This window comes from Panthera pardus, unplaced genomic scaffold, assembly GCF_024362965.1.
Source record: "Panthera pardus isolate Hobbes unplaced genomic scaffold, ASM2436296v1 HiC_scaffold_16, whole genome shotgun sequence".
NCBI lineage: Eukaryota > Metazoa > Chordata > Mammalia > Carnivora > Felidae > Panthera > Panthera pardus.
This window is the reverse complement of record NW_026526721.1, coordinates 148,701,959-148,717,184: the sequence shown is the minus strand read 5'-3', so window position 1 is coordinate 148,717,184 and position 15,226 is coordinate 148,701,959. Positions and strand designations below refer to the sequence as shown.

The 15,226-nt window shown below is 41.3% G+C and overlaps 1 protein-coding gene across 6 annotated transcripts in view; it reads right to left on the bottom strand.

Annotated features, from left to right (window-relative positions):
* ULK4 (unc-51 like kinase 4) overlaps positions 1 to 15,226 on the bottom strand; it is a 569,816-nt gene that overhangs the window by 104,136 nt on the left and 450,454 nt on the right. For all 6 annotated transcript variants that reach the window (XM_053903940.1, XM_053903943.1, XM_053903944.1 and 3 more), the window contains one exon: positions 12,709 to 12,894. In XM_053903940.1, coding sequence (XP_053759915.1) covers positions 12,709 to 12,894 — 186 coding nt within the window. The remainder of the gene's footprint in view (positions 1 to 12,708; positions 12,895 to 15,226) is intronic.

The following is a 15,226-nucleotide window of genomic DNA, read 5'->3' as shown; positions in this document are numbered from 1 at the left end:
TTGTGTGGGATGCTGGCTGAACACCCTAAGATGCTAATGAGACTTGATCTCTCTGTACCACACACGTGGGCCACTAACCTCCTCAACCATCTCCCGAGCTTCTAGGGAGAAAGAGCGGAAGGAGACTGTGTCGTTTGCGTAGCCTTACTCATCAACCCTGCAAATCGACGTATTAAAATATCAGAATAAATGTCTATTGACATAGATCAGGAGGGTCACTTATTACGATGGTGGACTTTAAAGGCAAATTCTTTAATGCAAACTATGACTGTAGGTGGGATCATCAAATTTCCTAAGTTAAAAGGGTCGTTACAGGGTGGCAGAGGGTTCTGATTACCTGAATATTTATTTTCAAAACCCCTGTCCCCAGGCACTCTGAATGAGCTGGGAAGCACACAACCTTGGGACAGGAATAAGTTCACCGCACGTACCGAAGTGCTCCGCTGGGCCTGGGCAAAATGTTTTTTCCTAGTCAGTATATTTGCAGTACACAAATCAATTGCAAAATGAAAATTCACATCTTGCGAAAGATACGCGATTTCATTAAGTTTCATTCATGATTTCGTTAAATCATTGCCAGCGATGGTGGAAGAATCACACCCAAAGCCTTTGAAGAGTGAAGGTTTGACAGCTAGAAAGCCTGGATGAGCACCAGCTGAGGAAGGGGAAAATATCTTCAGGTGTGATGACAGGACAGGCATTTCAAAAGGGAACACTAATTTGAATCGCGACGGAAAATTGATGAAGGTCCTAAACAGACCTTAAACCAGTCAAAGACGGTGCTGAGAAGGTTGAACGTGAAGACTATTATAACGTGCCATCACTCAGGTGTGATGATGTGAAAGATGGCACACAAAAAAAGGCCACAATCACTGGTAGAGCCCCACGCGATGGAGGGAAGGGCCAGGCTTCAGGCCACCCTGGCAGGGCTCGGGTGGGAATTGCAAACTCAGAAGCAACGTCAGCCCTCTGCTGTCATGGGTGGAATGCTCTCGGTGGGGTCACCTCTGTCCTGGCTGGAGTCAGGGGGACGCAGGCGCTCTCTCTCAGCCTCACCCATCATGTCTGCCTGGGACAGTCGGGACGAACGTCCTCATGCCCTTCATTCTAGTTCACATTGGTCACTATGCAAAGCCCGGTCTCCCCCTTCCCCTGGACCGTCATACACAAAAGGCTCCGCACAGACCTTTCTTGGGCTCCCTGCCCACTCCTCCTCTTGAACTTTGCGCACTGTGCCCTTTGGATAGTCGCCAGCAAAATCTCTTGTATCTCCAGTCTCTTCCCAGGATATTCTTTTCGCTTTGTTGCTCTAACTGAAACTGGGCTTTTCCCTCAGGAGGCTGCTTCCTCTGAAGGTGTCTCTCACACCCCTTGAACCACTGGGCTTGGAGGTGGCTCCTCGGGTCTCACCAACACTTGCCGACCATTCTCCATCCCTCCTCCGTTCCCCCATTCTCCAGCTTTAAATCCACTGTCACCAGAGAATGCCATTGGCTGCTCTTCCCTGTTGCAATTACTGTGGATCTCTTGGTCCTCGGCTCTCTGTCCTTGTCCTCAACACCATTCCTGTCACAGCACTTGGTAGCATCAATGTCCAAAGAGAGGATCCCTCGAGCACCGCTCAGTTCTTTGGCTTTCTGCCCAATGACCTTGGACCCCTTCGCCCTTCAGACACTCACTCCTGTGGTTTTACCCTAGACCTGGTCATTACCATTAGCTGTGGCCCTCCAGAATCCACATGTAAACATCCCATGCTCTGGTCACCACCTCCCACCATTCTTCTCTCCAGTCTAGACCTCTCTTACTTGGAACTCCAGACCTATGGATACAAGAGCCAACTAGACACTCCCACCTGGATGTCTGACAGGCAGCTCACATGTAAAATATCCAAAACTGAGCTTTTGATTTCCCCTCTTTCCCCAAACCAGCTCCCCCTGAGTTCTGGCCGTCTAGAGCCTGGCGTAGACCAAAACTGGAACCATCTTCGGCTATTCTCTTTGTCTTGGCCTATATCCAATCTGTTGGCAAACACTCTTGGTTCCACTTTCAAGACTTGTCTAAAATATAAATATAATTTGTCTAAAATATCATGCAAGCCATGATCAGGACTCCCCTGGACTGCAGTAAGGTCCCGACACCTCTTACCTTCAATCTTTATGACTATTCTCAACGCAGCAACCGGGGCATCCCAGCTCTCTGCTCAAAACCCTCAGGATAAAGGCCAGTCTCTCCAAAGGCTTAAAGGGCCTCAAGGACTTCCTCCCTCCACCACACCCCCTCCCTGTTATCCCCCCTCACATCTTACATGTCTCCTTTTCACTCAGATGTCACCTCAGGAAGACATTCCCTGCGCACATCAAGTTGCAAATGTCCCGTTCTACTTATTTCTTTACTGCCATATTTTTCTTCTTAGTGCTTTCACTACCTAAAATATAATATAGCTGTATTTATAGCTACATGGTTATCATCTCCTTCTCCCAGGAAGCTCCAGCAGAGCAGGGATTTTTGTCTGTGTTGTTCCCTGCTGCGTCCTCAAGCCTTTAGAACTCTGTCTGCCACACAGTAGGCACTTAATACCTACTTCTTGAGTGGTTACTCTTAGTGAAGACCTTTCCTGCATAGTGTTGCAAAACACTAGGTAGTAACTCTTTATCAGAATGCCTTATAATGTTGGGGTGCCTGGGTGGCTCAGTTGGTTAAGCGCCCAACTTTGGCTCAGGTCGTGGTCTTGCGGTTTGTGAGTTTGAGCCCCCCATCGGGCTCTGTGCCGACAGCTCAGAGCCTGGAGCCTGCTTCGGATTCTGTGTCTCCCTCTCTCTCTGCCCCTCCCCCACTCACACTCTGTCTCTCTCTCCTTCAAAAATAAACAAACATTAAAAAAAAAAAGAATGCCTTATAATGTTGTCAAAAGACAATTCACTTTAATAAATTTTATTTTTTTGAGATCAATCCCAATCACACATCCTATCATTATTTCCCACAATTGTTAGGTGACTCATTTACATGACTTTACATTAAGTGCGTATTTTTCCAATATCACTTATTCTGGAATAAAAAGGAACTCCTGTGTTACAAAATAATATGCCTAAACTTGGTCAAGTACTTCTGTTGATCAATTACTTCAAAAAAAAAAAAAAAAAGGAGGTCATAATATACCTTTAAACTCAAGTTATCCAAAAGCTTTTTAAAATACTCTCTTGGATATTTAAAATAGCAGCTGAAAAACATGTTTTTAATCTTTAGCTTTTTCTATGATTATTTAAAAACTGAAAACCTGAAACCAAATTCTGGTTCGTTCTATCTACCTACCTACCTACCTGAGATACAGAGATAGAATGAGCGGGGGGGGGGGGGGGAGGAGAGAGAGAGAGAGAGAGAGAGAGAGAGAGAGAGAGAGAGAGAGAGAGAGAGAGAGAGGGGCAGGCTCCGCACTGTCGGCATGGAGCATGATGCAAAGCTTGAACTCATGAACCGTGAGATCATGACCTGAACTGAAACCAAGAGTGGGACACTTAACCAACTAAGCCATCCAGGCGCCCCTCTGGTTCTTTGTTATATACAGTGAATCACCTTGAAAACCATCTTTTTTTTTAAGGAAAGAAACATATTCCTATGAATATGTTCAAATATGAACCGGATATTACCAATATTCCTATGAATATAATGTAGATATTAACTACTGTTTCCTTCAATGGATGCAATTCATTTCTTAAAATTAATATAGATCATATAAAGGAATATTATATGTAAAATATTTTAAAAATAAAAAATTTTGAAATATTTAATGTAGGCATCCAGAAGGGAAGGGTCCAGAACGATGTTCTTTGTTGTCCACATCCACAAGGAAGTATTTTTCAAACATGTCCATCCTAATACTTAACACACTTTGAGTGCTCGTTATTTTGAGATGGTTTCGTTAAAAGCATGTCATTAAGGAAATCCCACCAAGAGTCTGCAGCATTTTGCACACAGCAACAGCTTCACAGTGGGGTTGATGATGGTCAGAATGAACACTAAAAATCAGGAAAATGCCAGGGTGAGTCATAATCACTATAATTTGAACCAGAGAATAAGTCCCTATAAATGGGAATATTCTAGGTTTGAATTAATAAATCATCCCTCAGAGTAAGCTCCTTTATTTTTTGTTTCTTTTTCCTTATCCCCCCACCCCCCTCCAACCTTGGTTGTTAGGAGGCAGAACATAAAACAATTCCAAAGGCCCTTAGCTTTTTATTTACCATTTATACCGGGTGCATTGTCCGGGAATTAATATTGGGAAGAAAGCAGCATTTCTGACAGGTCTTCCCTCATTTTGAGGGATATTCTACCTGTTGCCAAGGATGGCACTTTGGTCCTTCCCATGCTTCATATGTTCCCTCTCTCATGCTTACAAATCACCTATTTCCTTTGCTCTGTGAACATTATCCCATTTACACAGTTTTTACTCTTTGGTTTAAACAGCTGTGAGGACTACAGATATTCACACAGTGCCAACGTCTCTCTCCGAGGATTACTTTGTACCATACCTGCAAGATGGAGAGATGTGGCGGACAGCCCTTTAACCAAGCAGTCAAACTCAGCCCACAAGTGGGGCAGCCTGGCATCATGTACTTCTTACGGGATACATCATGAGGGACCACTGCCAGTGAGATATTCCAACCAAAAATGTCGTGAGGAAACAATCACATGTTCCAGAATGTTGGACATTCTACCAGACGACAGACTCCGGCGCTTTAAAAAGTCAATTTCATAGGAGGAGAAAAACAAAACGCAGAAGACTCTTCCAGAAAAAAAAAAGAGACTAAAGGGTGCCTGGCCGGCTCCATTAGAAGAGCACGTGACTCTTGATCTCAGGGTTGCAAGTTTGAGCGCCATGTTGAGGGTGGAGATTACTTGGGAAAAAAAGGGAGAGGGAGAGAGAGAGAGAGAGAGAGAGAGACTAAGAACACAATTAAATTCAGTATGTGAGCCTTGACTAGAATATGGTTCTGAAAAAGAGGTACAAAAGCCATTGTTTTACACCTAGGAAAATCAAATATGAATTGGACATTACTAATATTAACAAGTTGTTATTTTCGTGGGTGTGATAATGTTGTAGCTAGGGGCCAAGTGTCATGATGCTTTCATATTTGCATAATTCAGAAAACACAGACACACAGAAATAGAAAGGATGGTAAAATGGTAACAATTCTGATAATTCTTGATTACATGAGTTCTTTTATCTTTTCTGTGGTTTTGAAACTTTTGTAATAAAAAGGTGGGTAGAAGTATTGTCAATGGCAATCTCTTTAGAGAAAGTAAGGAACAATTCTTTTTTTTTTTTTTTTCCTTTCTCTCTAGAAGAATCTGAGGAAGTGAGTAGGGGTGCTGGACCTCTTGAAGAAAAGTCAAAACAGAAGGAAAATTATGGTGCCCAGGGGCCACACACATCAGACTGGGAAAGAAGCCGGGAAGGTGACCAGCTTAGTCCTGAGGAGCCTCTACATGGGAAGGGAAGGAGGGAGCAGGTGCATGTAGGAAATGTGGGACAAGATGAGTCATGTTCAAAGTGGATTTTAAGGAAGCTTCCTGTGTTACGTGCACATCCTGAAGAAATCTATGGCAAAGAGCCACATGTCCCCTCAGCAAGACAGATGTCTCCACCCTGAGAGGGACTGGCTATCGAGGACTCTATTCCACTGGCCACTTGCTTCCTGGGTCCGTCTTTATTAAAAGTTCAGGAAGGCTTCCTCAGGGAATTAAGTAAAAATTCTAGGCGTGGTGCCTGGGTAGCTGAGTCGGTTAAATGTCGATTCTTGATTTCGGCTCAGGTCGTGACCTCAAGGTTTGTGAGTTCGAGACCCATGTTGGGCTCCACAGTGACAGTGCAGAGTCTGCTTGGGATTCTTTCTCTCTGTCTCTCAACTCCTCCCCACCTCAAAAATAAATAAATAAACTTAAAAAAAATTCTAGGCAAGACATTTCTTTGTTGGAAACAGAAAATTCAGTCATTCATAGAGTTCCCAATTACTTTGCAACCATATGGCAATCACTGGTGGAGAATGCTTTATCCAGTGTAACTACAAATGGATGTGTGTGAATTCAGAGAAAGATCCCCCTTGGAAGAGCCTCTCTCAGAGTTTCAGAACAACCTTCTTAAGTGACCAGATTTCACAAAAAAATGATTACATTTACTTTCTACTCATTTGGGTGCATTGTGTTTCTCTTGAAAATTTCATTGGTTTCACACCAATCTCCCTTTTTCCTTAAAGAAAATAAGGCAAGAACAGAAGATCTTATCATGAGAAACATAAGCTAGGAGGGAGACAGGAATCATTTTGCCTTTTTGTTATACCTCAAGAAGCATTTCTTTACTTTTCTAATAGAAATTAGGTCCCTCTTTGGGGCACCTGGGTGGCTGAGTTGGTTGAGCAACTGACTCTTGGTTTTGGCTCAGGTCATGATTTCGCAGTTTTTGAGTTTGAGCCCCTCATCCAGCTCTGCGCTATTAGCTTGGGACTCTCTCTCTCTCTTTCTCTCTCTCTCTCTTCCCCTTCCCCCACTGTCTGTTTCTCTTTCTCTCAAAATAAATAAATAAACTTAAAAAAAAAAAATGAGGTCCTTTCTGATCCTAAATCTCCAGCTCATCCTAGTCCTACAATAGAAAAAGAATGGCTGCAGAATTTCCAGTTTCCTATGTGCTCTCCTCGAAGCCTTAAAGCCTCTGCACATGAAGAAATGTGGTCACGCTGATTTTTGGTGACAGAGCAGCTCTCTTCTCAGGGCGGAATGAAAGGACCAGGGGACATGCATGAGAATCTGGAAGGAAAATGATAGCATAGGGAGGTTTTCTGAAAGCTGTAGGGTAAAAGGGGCTCCAAGGCGTAGATATTTGTAATAATCTTTAACACTAAGCATCTTCATAGAGCACTCCCAAGTTGCACTCCTGTCACCTCTGCCACACCAGGTAGACAGGTAGGCAGGTGACAGGAGTCAGATACATCAAGCAGGTCTCAATCACCCTCCAACGGATCACTTCTCTGCTTTCATAAAGTAGTCGTCTACCCTTAAGCCAGTTTTATAGAACAAGTCTGTGGCAGTTTATGAGTAGTCAATATTTTGGGTGTTGAAATAAACTAGCTTTAATTAAGAGACAAGTCGCTAATCTATAATCATTACCCTGGGAAAACTCCCATTGATATCACGTTTAAGGGGTAGGTAAACATGGGAGTGGCTTGAAGGAGTCCATCATATTTTTAAAGCTAAAACACAAAGTATAATTACGACACCTCCCAACTTTCTGGTAAATTGCAATAGATAATTAAATTCTTAGGTTTATTCAACATCTTCTGGATGTTCTAAATACAGCCTAAATAAGGAAGAGCACCCCAGGGGCAGAACATATCCCAACTCCATTAGCACGAATTAAACATTCTCTATCTTGAATGGGTTACTGAAAATTGTGGTTTTAGGAAGTAATTGTCACAGGCTTGGGACCATAAACAGATATTTCAAGAATTCAGGCCTTGTGTGTGACTCATTGGGAAGAAAGTGGCACATTATTCCCCAGGACAGCTCTCTGAGGACCGTGGTTTACTGGTCGCAGACATGCTCCTTCCCTGGTCTTGTGAACTATGCGGCCACATGTATTTTGGAGGCCACCCTCTCCGGATGAAACCAGCAAGGTCACCTGGCTTCAGAGAAGAGAGGGTACTCCTCTGTCATGCCGTGGTAGCCCCACGGCACAGGGAAGTATTCCTAGAGGGAGTGTGCCTTAGTGAATGTCCTTGGAGGAAGGTCCTAGGGAGCTTCTTTTCCCTCTTAACTTCTTACAGTCAGGAGGCTACACCAGTCAGGCCTCCTTAATCCAAATACTGACACCAGGTAGTAAGCCTAGAATGATCCCTGCTTCTCTGTCAAATCTGGTTCCTTCAGTACTGTGAGCTGAGGTGAGCCTGAGACACTGGCCTCCATAAAGCCACAAGGAATCTTTGCTTACAATCCTCTATCTTTTGAGTTCCTGTCCTCTACGCATCCGTCTATACAACCTCATCCACTCCTCAGAAACTTGGCAGGGATACCATGGAGGAGACTGGAACATCAGACTCTGGGCTAACTAAATGCCTTCTGAGGTCCCTCTCAGTCTGACCCATGCACCTATAAAGCACTAAAATGAGCTCACAATACACACTGAACAGCAAAAGCTAAAATCTGCCAATAACAAAGGCAGAGATTTTATAGACATTTCTTACTCGGCTCAGTGGATACTTACTTATTAAATATCTATTATATGCCAGCTACTATGATAAAGCTTTATTTCCCAGTTCAGATCACTGTAATTCAATTAGATGCTGCCAGTGCCCTTTTGTTTCAGAGGCCAGAATTTCCTACTTCCAAAAAATAGTGTCCAAACTCCAAATTCTACTAAAATTGCTCCTGGAACTGTCTGGTCTTTCCTGGCCCTTTTCTTATGTCTCCCATTCTAACTTCATAAATTTCAGATTCTGTGCTCAGGATGTGCTTCTTTCTTTCCATGTGTGGATGACGAACACATTCCTCTACATTCAGCTCGAACATCATGTCCTTGCCAACTTCATCCCTAAAGGGATGGTCCCTGTGGAACTTTGCTGCCCTCTCCACTGCAGCGCTGACTGCATTGCAATGAAGCTGGGTGTTTTTCTATCTCTCTAGTTAGAGACCCTTGAGAATAGGGAGCAGGAAAATGTTTTACTATCTTAGTATCCTCGGTGCCCTGCTTGCACGTAGGAAGAATTTTATTACTTATTGTTCTGTGAATGAAAGCATAAATCTCTCAGGTGCTTTCTAGATCAAAATTTGGTCAAAGTCAGCTTGATGAATGCCCACAGAGTCCATGTCAGTACTGGGCAGAGCAGTGGCAGGGAAGCTTGGAAAGGGCACGGGCAAGGAGCAATCCAACTGGGGCTGATGGGAGCTCAGCCATCTCCTAGTTGGTGGCCATGGGGACATTATTACTCAAGTTCTCTGAGTCTTAGTTTTTAACGTGTAAAACGGGAGTGATCCCTGGGGCTGGTTTCTAGGGCTTCTGTTAAATGAGACAATGTACCAAAAGTTCTTAACACAGGGACGAGTACAGAACTATAAACATCTGCTGAGAATCCTTTACGGGTCAGGCACTATAACACGATGAAGATACAATGGTATCTTCACGCACAAAAATAAACTCAAAATGGATCACAGACCTACATGTGAGACCTGAAACCATTAAAATCTTAGAAGAGAGCGAAGGTAATAATGTCTCTGACATCAGCCATGGAAATCTTTTTCTAGATATGTCTCCTCAGGCAAGGGAAACAAAAGCAAAAATAAACTATTAGGACTACGTCAAACTAAAAAGCTTCTGCACAGCAAAGGAAACAATCAACAAAAAACATAAAGAGAATCTACCAAAAGACAGAAGATATTTGGAAATGATATATTCCATAAGAGGTTAATAACCAAAATACATAAAGACCTCATACAACTCAAACAATTGGATTAAAAAATGGGCAAAGGACCTGAACGGACATTTTCCCAAGGAAGACATACAGATGGCCAATAGACATATGGAAAGATGCTCTACATCACTACTCGGCAGGAAAATGCAAGTCAAATCACAATGAAAGATCATCTCACATCTGTCACAATGGCTAGAATCAAAAAAGAAAATAACAAGTTTTGGTGAGGATGAAGAGAAAAGGAAACCCTTGTGCTCTACTGGTGTGGATGTAAATTGGTGCAGCCACTATGGAAAACAGTGTAGAGGTCTGGTAATTCCTGGGGAAGGTAATTCCAGGTAATTCCACTGCTGGGTATTTAACCAAAGAAAATGAAAACACTTATTTGAAAAAGATACATGCACCCCTATGTTTATTGCAGCATTATTTATAATAGCCAAGATATGGAAGCAACCTAAGTATCCATTGACAGATGAATAGATAAAGAAGAAATGTGTGTGTGTGTGTATGTATGTGTGTGTGTATGTGTGTGGGTATGCCTGTGCATGTGTCTTTGTGTGTGCATATACATGTATATACACTATATATATCTACAATGAAATATATATAATATATACACATAATGGAATATTATTCCACCATAAAAAAGAATGAAATCTTGCCATTTACAACAGCATGGATGGACCTAGAGAGTATTATGTTAAGCAAAGTAAGTCAGACAGAGAAAGAAGAATACCACATGATTTTACTTATATGTGGAATCTATGACACAAAACAAACAAAAACAGAAACAGACTCATCAACACAGGGAACAACCCGGTGGTTGCCTGAGGGAAGGGGATGGTGGATGGGCGCGATAGGTAAAGATAATCAAGACGGACCAACTTCCATTTATAAAATAAATACGTCTGTCTTTCTCTGCACCAGAAATGAAGTGGATACGTTGCAAAAAAATAAAAATAAAAATAAAAAAATCAAATAAATAAATAAATAAATAAAAATACGTCACAGAAATGAAAAGTACAGCACAGGGAATATAGCCAATAATACTATAATAACTTTGTATGGTGACAGATAACTACACTTATCCTGGTGAACCATGTGTGATGTGGAGAATTGTTGAGTCACCCACTGTGCTGCACGCCTGAAAGTAATAACATTGTCCATCGATGCTTCAATTAAAAAAAAAAAAGAATACATATGTTACTACAAAAAAAAAAAAAAATGAAAGTGCTCAAAAAAAGTGATGGGGGCTTGTCGAAAGGCACAGCAGACATCCAGAAGAGGTTCCCACTGGCCAGATCATAGGAAGCAGATTACAACAAACTGAATAAAAGAAAAATCCATGAGTCTATCTTGATAATAGAAAAAGGCAAGAAATAAATGGGGCAGAAAAGGTGGAAACAACCCACATGTCCATCAACAGATGAAAAGATAAACAAAATGGGGTCTATATACAAAACAGAACATTACTCAGCTTTAAAAAGGAAGGAAATTCTGACGCAGGCTACAACGTGGACGAACCCTGAGGACATTACACACGAAGTGAAATGAGCCAGACATCAAAGGGCAAACACTGTAGGATTTTGCTCGTATCATATAAGGGACCTGGAATAGACAGAGACAGAAACTGGGATGCACATTACACCACTGAACGGTGCAACCGAACTGGTTGAGATGGTGAATTTTATGTTTTATAGATACATATGTATTACATATATTTACCACAATTAAAAAAGAAAAAGTAAGAACAGCACCAGAAATGACTTCTGTTTTCACATACATGGTCAAAGTCACTCAGATTCCACTTTTCTTCCACAGACGGAATCTAACTGGCCATGTCAGAAACGGTAAAGAAATAATCTTAGGGTAAATGTCTATCTCCCTTCTAATCTGTCACCCATAACCTGCCCTGCAGATTCGGCTGGGTCATTCACTACAGCTACCTATCGAATGGCACAGAAATTGTCTTGAACCTAAGTCTCTGTAGCGTCCACAGACTTCACTCCCAATGGACCCCTCAAGATAAGTGGGTCTAGAGGTGAACACAGATTGACAAGCCAGAACATGACACAGATGAAGAAGGCCTCCACTCCATCCTTAATTTCAACAAGAGCTACTATATATAACGGCTTTCCCAACCAGCAGAATATTTACCGTAAAAAGAAAAGGAGTCAGTCGTCAAAAGTATTTCCAAACAAACATCAGCTATATACACTTGTAAAATAGAAAACAAAACAAATGGGGCAAAAAGGAAATTTTTCCTTAAGGTAGAATACCAGGAGTTAGAAATGCTGGATGTTAGAAAATCCCCATCTTAAACCTTTACATTAAAAATAATGGCTACCACTGACTAAACCCAGTGACCAAAATCAGCATCACCAGTGAAGGGGCAAATAGAGATCATGAGCCTTGAGATGGGGGGAAATGAGAAAGGCACGATAACCCTTCTGGGGTTTTCCTGAATCTAGTCATCGGAAAACATCACACAGACCCAAACTGGATAAGTCTACAAAATACCCAGCCTATACTCTTCAAAAATGTCACACAGGGGCCCCCGGGTGGCTCCGTTGGTTAAGCATCCAGCTTGTGATTTTGGCTCAGGTCATGATCTCATGGTTCATGGGTTCAAGTCCCACATCGGGCTCCACGCTGACAGTGCAGAGCCTGCTTTGGATTCTCTCTCTCTCCCTTTATCTCTGCCTCTCCCCATCTTGTGCTTTCTCTCTCTCTCAAAATAAAAAAATAAAGTTAAAAAAATGTCATGGAACATAAAGAAAGGCTGCGGGTCTATTCCAGATTAAAGACAAATGTCTACCGACATATGTGATTCTGGACTGGATCTTATGCCAGGAAAAAAAAAAAAAAAGCTATATAAAAGGCATTATTGGGGCAACTGACAAGAATTGGAATATGGACAGTACAACAGTAAAAGAACTGTATCAATGTTAAATTTCTTGATTTTGAGTACCGTGGTTAAAAGAACATTCATTTTGTTAGAAAATGTGTATTTAATGCCTTAAGGGGGGAGAAGGCACAACGTCTCTAACTCATTCTTATCAATAGTTCAGAAAACAATATATATATGTATGCAGATAGACAGGCAGAATGTGATCAACGTTGACAAGAGGTGACCGCAGAGAAAGGTAAGTGGGAATTCTTTTACTGACATCAGGCCCAGGAAAATGACCACTGTCTTCATCAGATGCCACTGCAGCCATCAACCCCGGCCCCAGTTTCTGTGTGGACTCACCATTCTTCGGAGAATCTTCAACAGAAGCTTCCGCTCTTTTGGGTCCTCCTTAGACGTCAGTACATCAGCAAAGTTCTCTGCATTTTCAGGACACAGGCTGTCTGGGTTTTCCCCTCCATAGAGCTGAACCAGCATAGACAGACACTTGGATGAAACTTCAAAAATTTCAGGATCCTCGCTTGGAAGCTGCAAATTAACCAACAGGACTCTGTCAGTTAATCAAAGTCAGTTGGTATTCCTCAAGAAACACAGGAAAATTTGGCTTCATTGGGAGAACATCAGTCTGAGTGAGTGTACAGATTGACTAATTGAATGTTTTTTTTTTTTTAGTGTCTTTTTCTAAATGCATACAGTAACTCAAGGCTAATAGCACCAAATCAGAAGAAAGTCTCACGGTCCTCTCTTTAAACCGTAATAAAGACTGCCAGTAACAAGCAGAGGACCAACAAAAATTTAAATGCATTCCTAATATGTGAATATATACATACAGCGTTGTGTGTCTTCAGAAATGGAGACAGCTTGGGTTTTCAGAAGCACTGCCCACACATTCTTGTTTGTTTACCAACTTGTTTAGGAAAAATCTACTTCCTAGAAGATATTTAGGAACATTCTGAATTTGTCTGTGTCTGAATTATTGACTGAACAGGTGGGACAGAAAGCACTGTTTCTGTTATGCATTGAAAGGCATAATATGAAATAACAATCATACTCCAAAGAAGTATAACCTTTTCATTTTTAAAGTTTTATTTTATTTGTGAGAGCTTGAGATATAATTCCCGGGCCGTGTAGTTCATTTAACAGGTACAATCCAGGGATTTTTAGTATATTGTGCCACCATCACCATAGTCAACTTTAGAATTTTTCCATTACCCCCAAAATAAACCCCATACCATGTGGCAGTCACCCCGCCCTCCTCTCCTCCTCCCCACTGCCTAGTGCCCCTGCGCAGCGCTAATCCGCTTTCTGTGTCTCCGGATTTATCTCCTCTGAACATTTCAGATACATGAAATCGCACAGAATGTGATCCTTTGTGACTGGCTTCTCTCACCTACTGTAATGTTTTCAAGATTCATCCCTGCTGCAGCATGTATCAGAATTGCATTTCCTTTTATTTATAAAAATATCCTGTTGCGTGGATGTACCCCATTTTGTTTATCCATTCATCAGTTGATGGACATTTGAGTTGTTTTCACTTTCTGGCTGTTATGAAGAATACTGTTGTGAACATTTGCGTGTAAGTTTTTACGCAGACACAGGGTTTTCATTTCTCTTGGGTGAATACCTAGAAGTGACTGTGGGGTCATAGGAGAACTCCATGCTTAAACCTTTCAGGGAACTTCCAGACTGTTTTCTGAAGCTGCCATGAGCACCAGCAATGCAGGAGGGTTCCAGTTTCGCTACGTCCTCACCAACACTTGCTATTATCTGTATTTTTAATATCAGCCTTCCCAGTAGGTGTAGAGTGGAAACCCATTGCGGTTTTCACTTGTACTTCCTTAATGACTAATGACGTGGAGCATCTTTTCATGTGCTTATTGGCCATTCGTACATCTTCTCGGGAGAAATATCTGTTCAGATCCTTTTCCCATCTTTGACATGGGATCTGCCATTTTATGATAGAGACTAAGTATATATATTTTAAATACAACTCCTTTAGATTAAACAATGTTTTTCCTATTCTGTGGGTTGTCTTTTCATCTTCTTGATAGTATCCTTTAGAGCACAAAATATTTTTTTTTAATTTTGATGAATCCAAATTCATCTATTTTTTTATTCTTTGTGATTTTGGCATCATACCTAAGAAACCATTACTTATTCCAATGTCCTGAGAAATGCATCTAACAATTTTTATAGTTGTAGCTCTTACATTTATTTTTTCTTGTAAGAATATTATAGTTTTAACTTTTACATTTAGGTCTTTGATCCATTTTGAGTGAATTTTGTATATGGTGTTATCGGGGGTTCAACTTCATTCTTTTGCATGGGAATTAATCCTTTATTTTGAGAGATTTGTAGGTTCGTATGCAGCTGTAAGAAAAAATACAGAGAGATTTCATACATATTTCAACCAATTTCCCAGTTTGTAGCTTGTCTTTTCATGCACCTCACTCATTTGCAGAAAGAAAATTTTAATTTTGATTCCTCCAACTTGTGGTTTTATTTCCTTGAGATTGTGCTTTTTGTGTCAATTACTTGAAAAACTCTTTGCCTAGCCCTCAGTCCTGAAGATTTTCTCCTGAAAGGTTTGAAATCTACATTTAAATTAATTTTTTGTATAAACTATGAGGTTTAGGTAGAGGTTCTTCCATTCATTCATTCATTCATTCATTCATGCATTCATTGTTGCCACCAACTGTACAACTGCTCCAGCATCGTTCTTAAAGATTTGTTCCTCCATTGAATTGTTTTCACATCTTTTGTTAAAAAGTCAGCTGGGCATATTTGTGTGAGCTTATCTCTGAGTTCTTTATTCTGTTCCATTGATCTAGGTGTCTATCTCTCCCCCAATAACACACTG